The sequence below is a fragment of the Balearica regulorum genome, chromosome 5, assembly GCF_011004875.1.
Source record: "Balearica regulorum gibbericeps isolate bBalReg1 chromosome 5, bBalReg1.pri, whole genome shotgun sequence".
Classification (NCBI taxonomy): Eukaryota; Metazoa; Chordata; class Aves; order Gruiformes; family Gruidae; genus Balearica; species Balearica regulorum.
The window spans coordinates 49,545,072-49,562,699 of record NC_046188.1 but is presented as its reverse complement, the minus strand read 5'-3'; the positions used below and the strand labels follow the sequence as shown (position 1 = coordinate 49,562,699).

At 38.8% G+C, this 17,628-nt stretch overlaps 1 protein-coding gene across 2 annotated transcripts in view; it reads left to right on the top strand.

Annotated features, from left to right (window-relative positions):
* Positions 1 to 11,283, top strand: part of CD44 (CD44 molecule (IN blood group)) — a 56,149-nt gene extending 44,866 nt beyond the window's left edge. The window contains exons 14-17 of one of the 2 annotated variants that reach the window (XM_075754792.1): positions 626 to 811; positions 3,720 to 3,842; positions 5,357 to 5,435; positions 8,340 to 11,283. In XM_075754792.1, the coding sequence (XP_075610907.1) occupies positions 626 to 811; positions 3,720 to 3,842; positions 5,357 to 5,435; positions 8,340 to 8,556 (605 nt within the window). In that variant the 3' untranslated portion in view covers positions 8,557 to 11,283. The remainder of the gene's footprint in view (positions 1 to 625; positions 812 to 3,719; positions 3,843 to 5,356; positions 5,436 to 8,339) is intronic. The other variant, XM_075754793.1, reaches the window with a different exon arrangement.
* Positions 11,284 to 17,628: the final 6,345 nt, after the last annotated feature.

Sequence of the window (17,628 nt, the reverse complement as noted above, 5' to 3'; positions counted from 1 at the left end):
ACATTTTGGTGATTCTGAATCTTCAGCCCCATCTTCTTTCTTGTGCATCAGTGGGATCAGGCTTGATATGCTTTGGCACCATGATTGGTGTGGTGGCAGTGCTCTGGTGGGTTAATCAGATGGCTTGCTCCTGTGACTCAGCAGCAGCACCATCACCAGGGAGTGCTGTCCTGGTGGTGAGGGCAGGGCAGTCATAGAAGAATTATGTCCCATAAATTCTGCTTTCAAGTCCTTATTCCTCCTCACCAGTGGATTGCCAGCAAGACCACCACAGATCTGGCTGCAGTACGGCTGCTCGCTCCTGAGTTACAGGGTCAGGTTGTTGCTGCTGTGATCTCTTCTTCTGAAGGCCTTCCCTCTCCATCTGTCACTGGGATCTGTATATGTAGCCAACGTCTCCCTCCAACATGATAAGCATGTATGTGGTGCTTAAGGGTCTCTGAGAAGCCAGTGACAGTGTGGAAGAAGAAGGGGAGGCCTTCATGTCTTCTCTCCTTCTGTGCTTTGAATGAGGAAGATGGGTGTGCTTTCTGGCTTGCTGTGGGTACAGAAAAGAGGGAAATAATGTGGGTGGTGGTTTTGCGAGCACTCACTTTTAAAGTTGATCATGCCATCATCATGGCAGTCACAGAGTCCGTGGCTGATGTTAACCAAGAGGAAGAACCCAAGGAGCCACTGGCAGCTGGCACTCTACCTGGAAGTGAAAGTGCACAAGCAACCACCACAGATGGTTCACATATCGGTTGGATACCTGGAGTTTTTCCAGACATCGAAGATCATCTTAACCAATTGCAGACCCCTCTTCCTACTAGTAAGAACTACAAATTAGCAGCATTTTCATTTACCCTGCAGTCAGTTATTATTTTGGACAATGGCAGTTGTCCAAATACGTGTGTACTAACCTTAATGTAAATTACTGTCATATTATTTTCCTTTTTATTATTGTTTATAACCTGCTTATAAAATGTCAGTAATTAATTATATCTTTGTTACCTGGTTATAACTGACATTTCATTTGTGAACAATTTTTTCTTAAAGGGTTATTCTTCTGATACAGTTAGTGCAGTTAATAGCAACAGTGTTTACTTACTACACTACATGTAGCCTTTCTTTGTGTGTGTGTGTGTGGTCGCATGTTAATAGTACGGGAAATGAAGGGACTTTTCCTTATTCCCAAATGCAGTTTCCATACAAATACTCATCCTAACAGTAAGGTTTTTTCCAAATGCTACTCACGCACACTAATCCAAATACTATTTTGGATTTGCACTGGGTTGGAAGTTAGTGGAATCATCCCAGGAATGTGGACAACATTTGCACATAAGCAGGATTATGTACCCAGCAAACACTTTAAAGATAATTCTGCTATTAATTAATCAATTAATGTTAATACATTTTCAGGTAAAATTTGGCCTAATTTTTTTTCGGAATTTTATATAAGCCCAGTAAAATCAACCCTATCAAAATTACCTGACTTATAGTATTTTGACATAGGCACAGCAATATAAATGCAAAATATGTATTTGATAGAATTTTATTGGAAAGATAAATCTATTTTTAATAATGGTTTCCTACTACAACAAATTCATTTCTTGACTTTTGCTACCCTATTCACTTTATCAGTCCAAGCTGCCTCCTCAATTTTACATGCAGACATTACACATTATGAAAAAAAGTTTGCTACCTTTCTGTTTTGAGCACATAAAACTTGTAAGAACTGGTTTGAAGATCATTTTCAAGGTGATCAATGCAATCTTTGCATTGTTAGTGCCCTGGCAAAGGCTCATAAGGCCATATTCCTCAAACTCTTCATTTTTTCATTTATTTTCTCTTCATGCTTTTTAAAAACACAATACAAGGAAGTTACTAGTACACTACCATCATCATAAAAAAGTTTATTTATTGAAGGGTATATTCATTTGTAATGTTGCCCCATATAGTTGTAATGGAATGGAAATATTCAATTATGTATTGGCTATAGTTAACTATGATTAAAGTCTTGCTCTGAACAAATGAATAGCTTGATGTACTATATACTACTTTCTTTCACTTGCTTTTTCTCTACAGCAATGTTTAAGCTGTGGTCTGACATCACATTAATGACTGATCTTTTATCCAAGTGTCCATGGAATAACAAATCAGCCCACTGAAGGAACCCAGAAAATAACTGTCAAAAAGAAAAAACCCTAGTATGTCATCAAAATGAAATGTAGAGAGCTTTTGAGGATCCCTCCCTACCACTTGTAAGCACCTCCCCGGAGTCTGAAGAGCAGGAGACGTGACTGAGTCCAGCTTCTTATTCTCAGTGCTCAAGGGAGGGGAAGGGCGAATATAGCAGTCCCCTAAGCCCACAAATTTTAATAAATGTCTGCATGCCTTTCTAAGAGGCTTTGTGGTCGAAAAGCTCTGGTGTTTCTCCAGCATAATATAAAGCACCTTAAAAAAAAAATCTGCTGAAATGTGATGTAGACAAGTGAGTATATTCCTCTTGGTCAGCTTTCTTGGAGGCTAGATCAGGATCCTTAGTTGCTGAATTAGTGCTCTGTCCTTTGTGGTGAGATAGCACAAGATACTATCTCGTTGATAAAAATAATGAAAACATCTGGAAGAGTCATGAACTACTTGCTGGCTAAGCTTAGCATAGGGAAAAAACTTGCTTCTCAGTTTTGTATTTGCCAGCTGCTATTAGAAAATGAGATCAGAAATGCTGGCTAGAAATGAGTTACAATGTGTGTTAAAGAAAAAGATCTTTACAGCTAACAAGAGTAAGTGCTTAATTTGCTTTATTAGAGTCTGGAAGAATTTAGAGAGGTGGAGATCTGTAATTTTTTTTTTTTTTTTTTTTTAGTGATAATGAAGTAGTAGTCCCAAATGAAATCACTTTATATGTAGTCTGCTGATAATTTTAGACTTGGGAATCCCCATACAGCACAGTGTGGGCCAGAAATGTAATTGCATAAAAGTTCAAGCAGTATGGCCAGCATAGCAAATACGTGAGACTGGAAGTATGCATTTTGATTTAAGATCTAATACCATCTTAGAACCAAATTACACAATTTATTAAAAAGGACAAGGGGATCAACAATTTTTTCTATTAGAAAAAATATTTTTAATTTTTAAAGCCTCACTCTATACATAGCTATCAAATTTAAAACCATTCAGAGAACTATCCTATTTTATGAAAGCATTAAAGTTTTAGAAATTCAGTTTTATCCTGTGTAGGAATAAAATTAAAAGTTTCAAAATGTCTCCGTATTGGTCACTTTATGTTTAAATTAAACATTTTATGTTTAAATTTTTTTTTTCCCCTCCTCTCTTCTTTTCTCACTCTCTGTTCCCCATGGAACAGAGAAGATGTTTGACTTGTATGACAAAAAGTTGCCAACACTCACATGTCTTTACATTTTCCCCAGAAAATTTCTAGGCAATTATAATTGCATTTTGATTCATGAAAGTATAGCACAATCAAATCTGAAATGTATGAGAGAGACAAGAGGGGAAAACGATGAATTTTGTTATTCAAAATACTAAAACTAGCCATAGTTCAGATGACTGTGATGATTATAGTCTATGTAATAGTTTTCAGTATAAATGCTTTTTAATGACCTCAGCATGAACCTTGAGAATATGATTTTTAATTGCGAAAGTCATAGACTTTGTACCTTGCTGTTAAATATTCACTAAGCATATTTGGCTTAACTGATGATTTTGTTCTTTAGGATCTACCTCCACTATACATGGTAATCAAGGACCACACAAGGGACATTATGAATCCACTACTTCCCCTGGAGACACCACAACAACAAAAATAGTTTCACAACCAAGGTCGGCCCAGGTACCAGGTAGGTTTTTGAAGTCATATGTTTTAACAATTTAAGCACAGAATTGTATTAATATGAATTGAAGTAAGAGATGAAAATATAGGTCAAGTACAGTTGTTCACGCTTTGATCTGAATCAGATAATATGTTGAGTGTTTTCACTAGTAGTCTGAAAAATGGAACATATTGTAACTCAAAATTTTCAGACAATATCAAGATGAGAGAAATCATGCGTTTGGCCAATGGGGTTGAGATCCAAATAACCTTTATAAATTGATTTGAAATCAGACAAAATTCAGTGAAAACATATGTAAGTATCATATCCATCATATCATATCCATCAGATTGTTCAGTGAAAACAATAGCTGAGACGAGTGTTGCAGGATAGGACTTGCAGATTAAAATGGAATAGAAAGAATCCAACACTATTACACAATTGCAAAAGAATGCAAATATATTCTGGGACATGTTAACAGTAGCGTCATTTTTATAACAGAGAAAGTAATTATCCCACTCTGTTTAAGCCTAGCAAATCCAAAGCTGAAGCTCTGTGTTCAGTTTAAGACATTGCATTAATCACATAGAAAACAAAAACAAAAACAGCACCCCACCCAAAAAAAAGACCCCAAAAAAACAACAAACAAACCAACAGAGAAGAGCACAAAAACAAATTTTGGAAAGGTAAACTTTGACGCACCTTTTGAAGAACTCATCATTTTCAAAGAAAACCAAAAGGAGATAGGAGAAGAGTATGGTAAAAAAAAGAATGCTTATCAGTTTTTCACCATGGAGTAATAATAACTAACTAATTAGAAGAAGTAATTTGTTTCAAATGAAATGTGGGAGACTTGTTCAACAACGGAGACTTGTTTCAAACAAACAAAATAAAGGAGTTAGTTAGCTCTTAGGAGAGGATCTCTGCCTATAATGGTAGTACAGCATAAAGAATAGGCTATAGGGAAGGTTGTGAAATCTCCTTTACTAAAAATGTTAAGAGCAAGTGGAATACTGCTCGGTCATCTTTTTATTGACCCTGTTTCAGTGGAGTGAAATATAGCTGATACGACCTCTTAGGATCCCTTCCAGTTTAGTAATTCCTGAGCTTGCCCCAAAAACACTCTTTAAAGTAAGATCTTAAATGAAAAAAAATAACATTTCACTCTACCTGAAAGTCATCCTGCTTTTGTGCCTGGGACTGCAGGTGTATCGTTGCTAAGCCTTGTCTTTTGCTCTTGGAGTAAATCAGTAATCCAACTCCTCTTGCCCTATGCCCACCACAGTACAGCGCTTATAGGTGCTAACAGTGATGTGGTATTTCATCTGAGTTGGCCTGTGTATTGCTGAATTATGAAAAAGTATTTGATTTGCACAGAAGCACTTTGTAAAACAAACATAGATTCATGTAAGCTAGGAAAAAAGTCTAACAGTATAAAGAATGCAAAAGGGTTAGTTAGTGTTCTTACAGTTCTGCTAAACAGCAAAACTACATTATGCACGTTAACATGCTCTCCTCCCCTCCCTCAACTCTCCCCACAGAATGGCTGATTGTAGTTGCTGCTCTTGTGGCGCTTGCTTTGATTCTTGCAGTGTGCATTGCTGTGAACAGTCGAAGAAGGTAAGGTAGCCCCTTTACTATTTCAAAACACACTGCCTTGCTATTTTCTTCATCAAGAGGCATCAAAGCTTGGTGAAGGAGCAGAGTAGCATAACACAGGGAAGATCTTCCTCTGCAAAGCTCTGTGACTTGGGGTGTGAGGGCCCAGGCAACGGTGTCCTGCACAGGTCACACATCAGCCTTCATACTCATGTGGAACCACATGAAGTCAGTAGCTGTATAAACTGTTTGGTCTTTACTTGCAGATAGAAATTAACTGTATATAGATCACAGATAATTAATTATTATCTACCTATTATTAATAGGAAAATCCTCTCCACTGAGAGTGAAAACTATGTAAGATGGACATAAACAGTAGCAACCACAGGATGAGCTGAGTATAATCCTCCACCATTAGCAGTGTTGTCTGTGTACATGTGAAGGACTGTATTAGAAAATCACCGTCACAGGATTAATTTGTTCCTTCCAAACAAAAGGCAGGATCACAGCTGGCAGCCACAGGAATATATTCTAACATTGCTATCAGAGCACTCAATAGCTTTATTTACTCCACTTTAAGAATAATAAGAAAGCTATCAAGTATTTGGCGAGACACAAAACTCTATAACTTTCTTTCTGTTAAGTGATTCTGGAGTTGCACAGCCTGAACGGCATGTCTTCTTGATTTCTATGTCACTCTGTTACACCTTTAAAAGTAGAGACTGCCATTCTTTGCTCTCTCTTAACCCAGAGTTAGCACAGGAACAGAAATGAAATAATCTCAGAGCTGTAATTTATGCCCTAGATACCGTTAATGGAAAACTTATCTGTTACTTAGAGCTTCCATGCAGCTGGGTGTGAGTTGCAAGGAGAGAAAGTGCACGTGGGTGCATGCATGTGTACGAATCCATGGATTAAACCCTAATAATATGTGTTAATCACTGTGAGGAAAACATTTTGAAACAAGGACGTACTCTGTTATGCTTGAAAGAAGTGGAATTTTTTCTTTCACTTTAGCTGGATCCAAATGATAACATGAATAAGACTAGAATCCCTTCTTCATCTATTCTGATAAGTGCTAAAACGCTGAAAATTCATAGAGAGATAGTTGCTGTGCAGTCAGCATACTGCACGTGAATGCCAACTAATCCAAAAGTAATACTACAGCAGTGCTATGAGAAAACTGGATAGCTGAGAAAGGAGGATTGAGCATTTCAGTGTTAGCTGACCAGTAAGTTCAGAATGTTTCAAGTATTAATTTATTTAAAAAGTGAGAATGATCTGTGCTTTTATTTGTGTAATGCTGTCAGTTACGCTATTTTTTAAATGAATGCTAACTGCAGCATCTCCATTTTTAATCTCATTCGAGTTGTCTGAAAAAGCCTAATGAAGTGTAGGCCTTAGTTTCAAGGTAGTTAACTTCCTGATTCAGAAATCAATAGATTTAGCCTTCTAGTTAGGAGGTCAGTATGGCAAAGACTTCAAGCATTTTAAACAAGCAGTTGTAGCAAGCAATCAGTAAATAGCAAATTGCTTGGCTATGGTATTTCCCTTTTTTTTTTTTTTTTTTTTCAAAAATTGATGTTGACATAAGTTATCTTAACCAAAACCCAAAATGGCCAAGGTTCAGTGTGATTCTAGTTAGTTAGTTAGCTAGTTATTCCTCTTCTGGCATAGAAGACTGCCAACATCTTGTGCCTGTTGTAAAACCTGTTAGGATCTCCTTCCAGGGTCCAACAGAAGATGCTGCCCAGCCTGACCATCGTGTCAGGAAAGACACGCTGAGCTGCTCTTTCAACAGGCTGTGGAGCTCCTCAGCTCCTCACCTGCCTCTTTTGGCATTTCATGGCTGCAGAGCAGGAATCATTCCCAAGGGTGCGTGTAACATTAGCACAGTGAACTGAGCTACTTTGGGTAAAATAACCCTTGCCTATCGGTCAGTAAGCATGAAAAAAGTAATATTTCAGGAGGATAATAGCATACTTGAACTGCCAAATTCACATAAAATATGCTTAATTTATGAAGAAAGCACTTTGAAGTACAACTTCACAGAGACATTGTCCCTCCTAAGAGAGCTGTGCTTTGTATGTTCGGTTTACACAAGGCTGTTTGAGGACAAGTAGGATGTTCAGCACCATGTGGCCAGAGAATCATCTTAACAGTCTGGGGCAAATCTGACAGCTGTGTAACTAGTACTTTTTTACTACTCTGAAGAATACCCAGCCCACGGTGACCAGCATGCATCAGTTTGAACTGGTGACTCTTTAAGAGTGTGTATTCATTTAGAACTACATATAGAGTTTATTGGACAGCACTGCAGTGAGTGTAATTTTAAAAGCACAGTAGCTATTTCCTACCTTAATATCATAATGAGCTATGCTGTTGATAGTAGCAAGAGTAGTTCTCTGTATTTCCTTGCCTTTGGCAGATTTCTAAGCCAGACGTGATTAAATATCACAATACAAAGAAGGTAAAAGTTATTTTGTATAATGAAGTGAGAGCTTGATCCAAATTTTCTGCTATCTGAAGAACTTGAGCATTTTCAAAGGTGTGGTCCCAAGTCTGGATTTAGAAGGACCCTGTCCTTATAGTGGGATATATACAAAGTTCATAAATATGGATAGATAAATGTTAGAAAATCTTTTCTAGCTTTCAGTAACGAATGTTATTCCTATCTGTAGTAACAATAGATACAAATCGAGTAAGTGAGCTCCTGTCAAATTTTATGCATGTAATGGTGGATGCTTTCAAAAATAAAATATGCAATATGGAGGAACTTTAGACTTTGCATTGTACAAGTATGCACTGGCAGACACAAGTTTCATTTCCAGGCACCTTTTCCTAAATATTGACTTTCAATTTTTTTCTTATTTCTGTTAGTCTCCATTTATAGAATTTATTTATTTTCTTTTTATTTCTTTTTAGATGTGGGCAGAAGAAAAAGCTAGTGATTAACAATGGCAAAGGGGCAGTGGAGGACAGGAAGACAAGTGGATTAAATGGAGATGCCAGCAAATCACAAGAAATGGTGCACTTGGTTCATAAAGAACAGTCAAATGACCGAACAGGAGCATGTGATGAATTCCTGACCATTAATGAAACACAACATCATCAGGAGCTTGACATGAAGAGTGGAGTATAATGGTACCAAGTTGCTAAGTAGATCAGAGCTGGGAAAATCAAAATCACATGGAACTTGGACAGGATTTCACAGATGCACTGTGCTACTGATGTCTTTTGAACATAAGTAAACATGTTTTCTTCATTTTTAATCACTTTAAAATGATGTTTGAATTACAAAATTGACATTTGCTTTCTGAAATAAGCCCCCAAGAGCTGCATAAGATTTTCGGTTCCTAGTTCCTACACAGAGGACGTTCCCTGTGTCCTGGGTGTTAGGAGGGATCCAAGTTTATGTCATTGTTCCCCAGACGGAGGGTCTTCACTGTGCGGAGCTACAGAAGTATCCAGTCACTCCATCTTACAGGCATTTAAGGTACTAAACTTGCCATGGTACAAGAGTAAGTAAGGAACAAATGTCAATAGCAAAAACCAAGTTTAAACCAAAAAGGCCTGCTATACAATGTCTAAAACATCAGCATCCTTCAGAAACGCCTTCCAGCCAGGAAGAGCAGTAGGTACATTCAGAGTCTGCCAGTATAAACAAAAAGTGACATTTTATAATGATTTATGGCTTGGTCTGCAATGAGGGGAACCCAGAAGGATGAAACTTACTTCTCTCTATTTCTAGATGTCTGTGGGCATGCAAGAAGTCTTCTTGGGAGGGGGAATAAAGACATGAAAATATGAGATAATACATAATAAAGTTCTGTACTTTATTGTCCTAACAATCTGTACAGTTATCCTTGAGCTTCTGAGGTGTTCATTGCTCTTCTCCCTCCCTCCTTCATTGGTCACAGTTTGTACATGTTTTTAATGAGTCAGTTAGGATAATGAATAAAACAGAATAATCCCAGCTCTTTCACACATGCACAACTCAAGCAATTGGAGATCGTCAGGGAAGATGACAATATTTTATTCCTGAAGAATAAGTTTCTGTCTTGTTCTACTCCATTTTACTTAGGAGATGCTGAGCCTAGTAAAACTTGTTTCCCCTATAACTATTATGTTACACCAGTTTGCTGATATAGTGAAAGTTGCCTTTCTATGATCTCACTCACTTGCTCTGAATTCTTTCATCCACATTTTTCCCTCTGCTTTTTAAAAATACCAAAAGAAACATTGCTTGCTTATTGGTACCAGAAGTTCTAATTCTACAGAAAAGATCAAAGAAAATTAAAGGAAACTCTCCCAGCCATGTAATATAGTAAAGTAGCTGCAGCTGCATTGTTATATGCTTTTGTTTTGTCCTTATGTGTCGGTTATGTAAAATATTTGTATTAAGCTATGATGCTGTGCATTATATTGATATGAATTGTCAGAAAAAAAAATATTTACTACCAATGGTCTGTGCCATTTTTAAGAAAGAATATTGGAATGGAGGGAGAATGATAACTTCTAACTGGGCTGCCTCAAAAACATGCAAGTATAAAAAAATCTAAGGTGATTGCAACCAGTGGTCTGTAGCAGTTGTGGGCTGGGGAATGTCCTGCAGCAAGGTTATTCAAGTGTTCCTGTTCCTGACCATAGCACCTGTCTTTGTTCTGCTAAAGCATGTTATGTTATGCTCCCCCTCTGAAACAATTTAGAGGATGAGTATTCAGCTGGCTAAATATGAACATTAGCTAGCACTGATCTTTGCTGGAACATAAAGCACAAGACTGTTGATTGTACTTCTCAGTCACAGCCCTTCAGCAGTTTCCCATGTGTTTCATCGAGTTGCTCAGTGCCCTGGTATCTGCAGGCAGATCTCCTCAGGGGCAATTTACGCCTGGGCAAAAGGTCCCACAATGGGGTGTGATTTTACAGTACACATAGGATGTTTTCTGACTTTATGTAGGTCAGTATGTTTCATTTATGAACAGTAACACAGCTGTGGTCCAAAGGTGTTCAAACAAGCTTGAAGCTAATAGGGTCAAGGTGATTTACACTTAATACTTGTGGTCCACTGTCAAACTTCTCATTCCTTTCATGTAGTTTAATATTGAACTGTGTAGTTGGAAGTCTGTTGACTCTGTGCATTGATTTTTGTTTATTTTCTGTAATGTTTTAAAGCAAGCTTTTCTATTTGTCATTATAAATCAAAATGATCTGTTGAAGGCTGTGTTTAAACTGGTGTTATGTACCCATTTCACTAAGTATGGAGATCCAGAGTAAAAATTATTCCTCTCTTTAAATCCTAATTGAACATAGTTCTCAATCAAAAGGAAATATTTCATTGTCTTGAAGGCTAAATTTTTATTTAAAAAAAAGAAAAGCATGTTATTCATCTCCCTATTCAAATGTTTAAAGGAGAAATCCACAAATTCCTTCCTAATTTATCTAATGTTAGTAGTTATAAATGCACAGACAACGTTGGTTGGCTTCTTTTTATATTTTTATATAAGGAGATGCTCAAGTTCTCTTTTCAGAGGCAACGCCAATATTTTATATATGCTGATTCATTTTAGATTGTCATGTGATTTATGTGTAATTAAGTTTCATTATAGTTTCAAAACTAGACAGCCATTTCATATGTATAATATAGTACATATTTTTATTAATCTTGGTTTTATTATTTGAGGGATTGTTTGTTGTATGTATTTTTTATATGGAGCACTTGATATATTTGCATATTTATTTAACAGATTAATCAAAATGAAAGACAGTATCTTCTCTCAATTGTAACTAGAAATAGTATTGCTAAAACCACATTGAACTGCAAAATAAGCTTCCAAAAATAAACTTGATTCCACATTGAGGATAAAAAGTAAGACCAGCATTATTAGTGGGAGAGAAGTATTCAGTGGGATAGTCATGTTCAGTACTGGTGAACCAGGGGTCATTTTTTCTGCTTGCAAAATCTAAGCCAGGCTCAGCTGAATGCTGTGTGGCCTTGTCTGCTCTGCCAGCCTGCCATAGGCTCCCCAGATGCTCTGGGACTTAGCGATTAACTCAGCTTCCCCCTAGAAGTAGACAACTTGGTCCAATTTAAGATCAACCCATTAAGATCTTGGTGACTATTCCTGGCTTACTGAAACAACAGTATTTGGGAGAGCACAGTGCCCGGCAAGATCCAGCCCTTCCTTCAGGGTGCTGACAGACAAGTTGGGTTTTGGTCTACCCTCGGTGCCTGGGAAGAATGAGGATCTCTCCTAAAAATGCTGAGGACACCAGGCTGGACCTATAACAGACCCTGTGATCAGCTTGTGTTATTCCTCTGTCTTGAACAGTTTTAAATAAATGTAATCCAGATCACCCCCCTCATGGAAATATTGTCTAAAGCAGTAAGCATATTTAAGAGAGGGATTGTATGTTTTATGAGAATGTAATATTTTCATCAAACAATCTGGGGTGATTGTTTCACGTGTATTTTCTTGAAGATCTTACAAGAATGTGTGATTAAAGCAGAGAAAGGATATGTGGCTGTCATTTCTACCTGTGTGGATGTTTTAAACCCTTTCCACAACATCAGTTCCAAAATTATATTTCTGCACAATGTTTTTCATGCAATAGGGATGTCTTTTGTTTGTTAACAACAACAACAGCCTCTGTACTAAGTAGTTTGAAGTATGTTGCTGGGAATATTATTAGAAGACAATTACCAAGTGTCTCTTTAGCATGTAGAAACAATGCTGGGCAGGGGCAGAGGTCAGGATATCATCCTGGTTAGGGCAGGTCCTAGTTATTTTTTCTGTAAATGAAAGAAAGAAATTAAATCTTCGGACAACTGTGTTCTGCCTCAGCATACACAGATGCCAGGATATATTGTAAGCCAGCAGTTAATGGGTTTACTTTATGCTATATTAGGCCATTAGCCAGTAGCTATTTCTTAGCCTTATTAAACAGTTCAAGGTTCTGACTTCTCTGGTTGCAAGAGATTTGATCAGTCAAATACAAATCCTTTGAGTAACCACAGGTATTGACTAGTTTGCCTCTGTGGAGAGGAAAAGGACAAAAAGGTGGCAGGAAAAGCGCTGCGCTGGGCTGTTCCTTGGGGTTCAGTTCCAGCTGTGTGGGAGGGGTGATAAAACTCTTATTCCTTACAGGGGCAAGAATTGTGCGAAGATGGTTTGGGGGTGGGAGCTCCGAGAGATTAGGGATGGAGGGAGGACACATTTGCTGGGAGAGGAAGTAAAGGGAGAGTGAAATTTCTGTGCTACTACTGGGAAAGTCCCTTCAACACCCCCAGCACTTGAATGTTTCACATCTCCGAGAAGGAAGAAAGAATTGGCCTTTTCCTCTGAAGCCCCCACCTCCAAGTCACTCTCTACATTCATCACCTCATTTGCAAACTGATTTTGAATAATTTCCCCTGGTAGCTTATTTCTTGTTATTACTATGCCACGCTGCATGTGGTATCCACCAACACCACGCTGAGAGCAAGCAGCTATGACGATGAGAAAAGAGAGGCAAAATGCAAATTTAGAAAAGATGAATAACAGTGTCTTTTGTACAGCAGAGAGACCGTACTTTTTGTCTTCCCTGTCTCACCCATTTGGAGTAAGGTTAGCAATGGCAAGATTTCGAGAACATTTCTCTTCTTGCTTATCTTCCTGTTTTTAAAGTACCAGACTTACACAGATCTTCACACAGGTCAAATGTGCTGCTGCCAATTTTTGAAAAGTTGAAACTGAAGAAGTAAATCCGTCATCAAAGAAGCCCTCCTGACCTAAAGGGGGCTGATTATTGTTAAAGTGCAAGTAAAGCAGATGCAGTGAAAGCTTTAAATATGCTTTAAACGCAGCCGCCTTTCAATTTTTTCTGGATGGTTTCAGCAAACATTAAAAGGTTTTGCCTGAGCAACAACTCCAAGGATTCTCACACCTTTTATTAAAATTTGTTACTCTACAGGCAAAAGGGTTTTGGATGAGCAAGTGGCTGGATGAAACCCATTTTCATACATTCTCTGACACACAAATCTGTGCATTGAATGCTGATGTGAATGTCATTACTTTTGTGTTTTCTTTCAGAAAAAAATAAAAAAATTAAAATCATGGAGCTTTGGATCAAAACAAGTCCACAAAGACTGTCAAGTGAGAAGATGACTAGATTTTGTTTTCAGAAATAGACATAGTTTTCACTAGTTTTAATATCCCAGACAGAAGATCTAGCTGTGCACAATTACTTCTTTTTTTGGAAGATTCACCACGCCTAATACATAATGTAGCTTTCCATTTGTACTAAAATGAAATCCTTACAATGTCTGTGTAAATTTACAGTAAATTAAGTCAAAGTCAAGTCAAATAGGATCTGACATAAATTTAAGTGCATCTATTGGAAAACCCTCAAGCATTTTTTAGAATAGTAGGGAAAAGTCTCACTGTGAAACACCCACCTAACTCAGACTTTAACTCAACAGCAGCTTTCTTCTGGTGCTGAAGCTGATGCAAGAGGCTGCCTTCTAAGTGGTGCCAAAGGCACAGCTGAAGTTAGGGACGTGTGGGCTGGCACTGGGAAACCAGCATATGGCTGATAGGCAGTGGAAGCTCTGTACATCGAACAGGTTCCAGGTTTGCTGAGTTAGTCCTGAAGTCTTTCAAACTCCCAGAGCAACCAAGGACAGAGGAGGCATTTTCCACCTCTTCTCCAGAGGCTGTAAGTTTTGTACCCGACATCTGAAAGCCTTGCCTCAGGCAATCATGTTAGGATGAGGTCAGCTTTAACACCCATATGCTAGTGTCATGTTGCAGTGTATAAATGGTTTGGTTACAGCAGAGTTTTAGCTTTAAATCTAAATTACTTGCAGTCATTGGTGTATATCTAGTTTCTGGCACCACATACTCAAAAGGCTTTTTTTTCCCAGCTTAACTTGGGGCGGGGAAGCTTAGATCATTTGCAGTGACCACATTTTCCTCGCACGAATCAAGACTCCACACTTTCATTTTACTCAGAACAAACTAACAAACTGAGTATATTTTGCCTCATGATTGAATGTTAAGTCTGAGTTTATATTCACCACTTTTTGTCAACCTACTCTTTTTAATAACAAGCATCTGGTTCAGGGCTGCTGCTGCAGATTGCTAGCAGCACCCTTACTGTAGCTAGCTCAGAGAGACAGTTTTCAGCAGCTTTCAGCCTGAGCCTATAGGATGAGTTTTTCTAAGATGAGCTTATAGCTGAGCCTTGTATCCAAGACACAGTGATCTCAGCTGGCAACAGCACAATAAAGGAGAGAAAAGTCTTCCTGCAAGTGCTCTGGACTACAACAATCAATGATACAAGCCTCACAGCAAATCTCTAGAAAAAGTGTGTTGGGTTCATTTTACTTTTTGAATCTACAAATTATTCATTGTTTTGGCTTTGTTCAAGCACTGGCAACGTATGTCTAAATGCTGCCTATCTGTACCCTAGTGTGCAAGCACATGGGGTTTGTAAAACTGTTTCACAGTCATCCACTCAATTAACCATGTTTTGTTTTGCAGCAGTAGGTCATCAGATACACCAGTGGAGACAAGTTTCTAGTTATTGGGTACTTCAGGTTTTTTGTGGTTCATTTTCTAATGTTTCTTTAATTCATCAAGAGAAAGTCTGAAATGAACTCTAGGTAAGGGTGCTTAATTGTTCAGTGACTTAAAAACCAAACTTACCCTTTGTTCAAGAAGGGTGACTTCCGCTGCCTGTGCAGAAGGCCTACCGGTTGGTTACATGCCAGTCAAAAATGGGAGAAATCGGGTTCAGAAACAGCTCAGAGGGTCAGCCTGCTGCTGATTAACTGCAAAGGTGAGGGTCTTCCTCAGGGACCCTTTTTTAGAGTAATCTTCATTCATATGGAGTAATGCCTTCAAAAATCATTGCTAAAAAGTAAACTAACAAAGCTTATTTGATCCTAGCAATCTAGGTAATACTGGTAACCTAGGTGAAACAATGGAATGAATTTTGAGTGAATTTCCTAGCCCGGTCCTTCTTCTTTCCCCTTCACAGAGTTGAGAGTCAGCTGTCCTCTCTCTTTCACATCTCCACAGCAGCATTTCTCAAATGATATTCATGGACCATGGAAGAGCAATCCATGGCGCACCTTTGGGCACCCCAGTAAGAAAACAGCGAAATTGAGGTGGATCATTCTTACAAATGACTATGGGAAAGGCAAACATATTATTAGTTCAGTCACGAGTGAGAATAAATAGCACAACACTGTGAAAGACAGACCCTGGGCTGCTTCTTTAAATACTCATCCTTGTACTACAGAAGCTCCACAAACAGTGTGAGGCCTCATTCCTCCGGATCCCATCCTTGTGAGTTTTGGTGGGCAGCAGTCAGCTTTGTAATTCATCTACGCAAACACATTTTGCTTATCGCCACAGAACCTGCCTGCCTTGCTAGCACCGCCACAACCACAAGACCTAATCTTGCATGCAATCTAGTTTCCTTCCTGTGCCTGCTGCAGAGAAGAGAGCACATGAGACAGCAGCAAGCCACCTGCCAAGGCTGTGAAGCCACCTCAGCTTTGTACACAGGGCTCTGCACAGCCCCGGGGGAGCTTCGGCAGCACAGTGGCACTAAACTCTGCTGGGCTGGTTGTACATTGTTGCAAACAACTCTTGCTAGCCCAACTGAGTGTCATTTTTAATGTTGTTTTCCTCCTAAAGCACTGTAAGTTGGGGCCACCTGTTTCTTTCATGTCCTTGTCCTGTTTACATGTACAATCTAATACAAAGGAGAAGATTGTTTAAGGTTTAGCAGGTCTGAAGTGTTATCTCAGTTTTTCCTTCATGTCTGAGAGGCGATATAGAAATATCTCTTAATTTGGGTCAATGATTCTTGACTCACTGTCTTCTGTAGCACCTTATAGCAGATGCTTTCCTGTAGAGAGGGACACATTCCAGATGCAAAGGTACTCCTGAAATAATCTTTTTCTCTAAGGCTGAGGACATGGCCAAAGAGGGGCACCCAAGGGGCTTGCGAGGGCTTAGACAATCAGCTTTTGAGGTATGTATTTTCAAAAGGAACAACTTCATATAATTGCAGAATTGTCTCCTGCATGGGTTGGGGTTTTTTTAGGTCATTCTCACAGAAACATTGCTTTGAAAAAGCAACAAACATAGGTCACAGTGTCAAGCCTTTCATTTCAAACTTTTTGGCATGATGTGTAACAAAAGAATAATGACCTTTTAAGGAAGGAATTTGAACACAGTGCACGTAAAATATGCCAGTGATGGAAAATCCTGAGTGCAACAAACTTCGGGAGGGAATTTTATGTCAGTAGCATGCATTTAACACTTGTTAATGAGGCCAGATCAGGACATTTCTACCTCTGGCAGAAAGCAGCAACATGGTACAGAAATGGCAGCAGATAGGCGGGTCCTCAGAGTTATCTTTTGCCCAAAGATCTTCCTAGCACCGCATTAGGGCTTGATTCCTTACTGACTCAGAGGGCAGATCGCCAGCTGAAGCGCTGCCAAAGCCACTTCCTGCTGTGCCTGGATTTTCTTTGGAAACTTCTCAAGTGGATGTTGGCCTCGGTTAGATTAGTAAGAAATAAGCCCAGGGTTGTGCAGACTGTTAAACCTCACAACCTGGTTTTCGGTTATGTGTCTTGATCGCACAATGATTACACTATCTCTGTAATGTGGGCTACTCTGAGCATAAATGTCAGACCTTTCCATACGTAGGAACTGCCAGTCCTCTGGGCCATGGTTCACTCCATGAGCATCTCTTAAATCATGTATTAAATAGAGCTGATTTCTTTACAAAGTGCTCCAGGGGCTCAGCTACACACCTTATTTACTTTTTTTTTTAAGAAAGGCTATGAGGAAGAGATTTATTTTTTAGCAGCCAGGAGAGGGAAGTAGGTTTTTCAAGCAACTGCAACCATTGCATTGCACTCTTCTAATATCTCTTTCCACTACTCTCAACTTCATTGCCAAGAACTGTAGTTAGTGCATCCTGGCCTTTGTGGCAAATGAGCTCAGTTGCAGCTGGCACCCTGGAATATTTGCAGGATACAGTGAAGGGTGAGATTTCTAACACTCTGGCAAAGTCAGGTCCATCTTCTACCCTGCCTGCTGTTTTCAGAGCAGGCCGCCTCTCACATCACACTGCTTTATCTAAAATCGTACCCAAAGCATTCCCACATTGAGCCCAGGCTGACATTAAAACTCACAGATATAAGCCA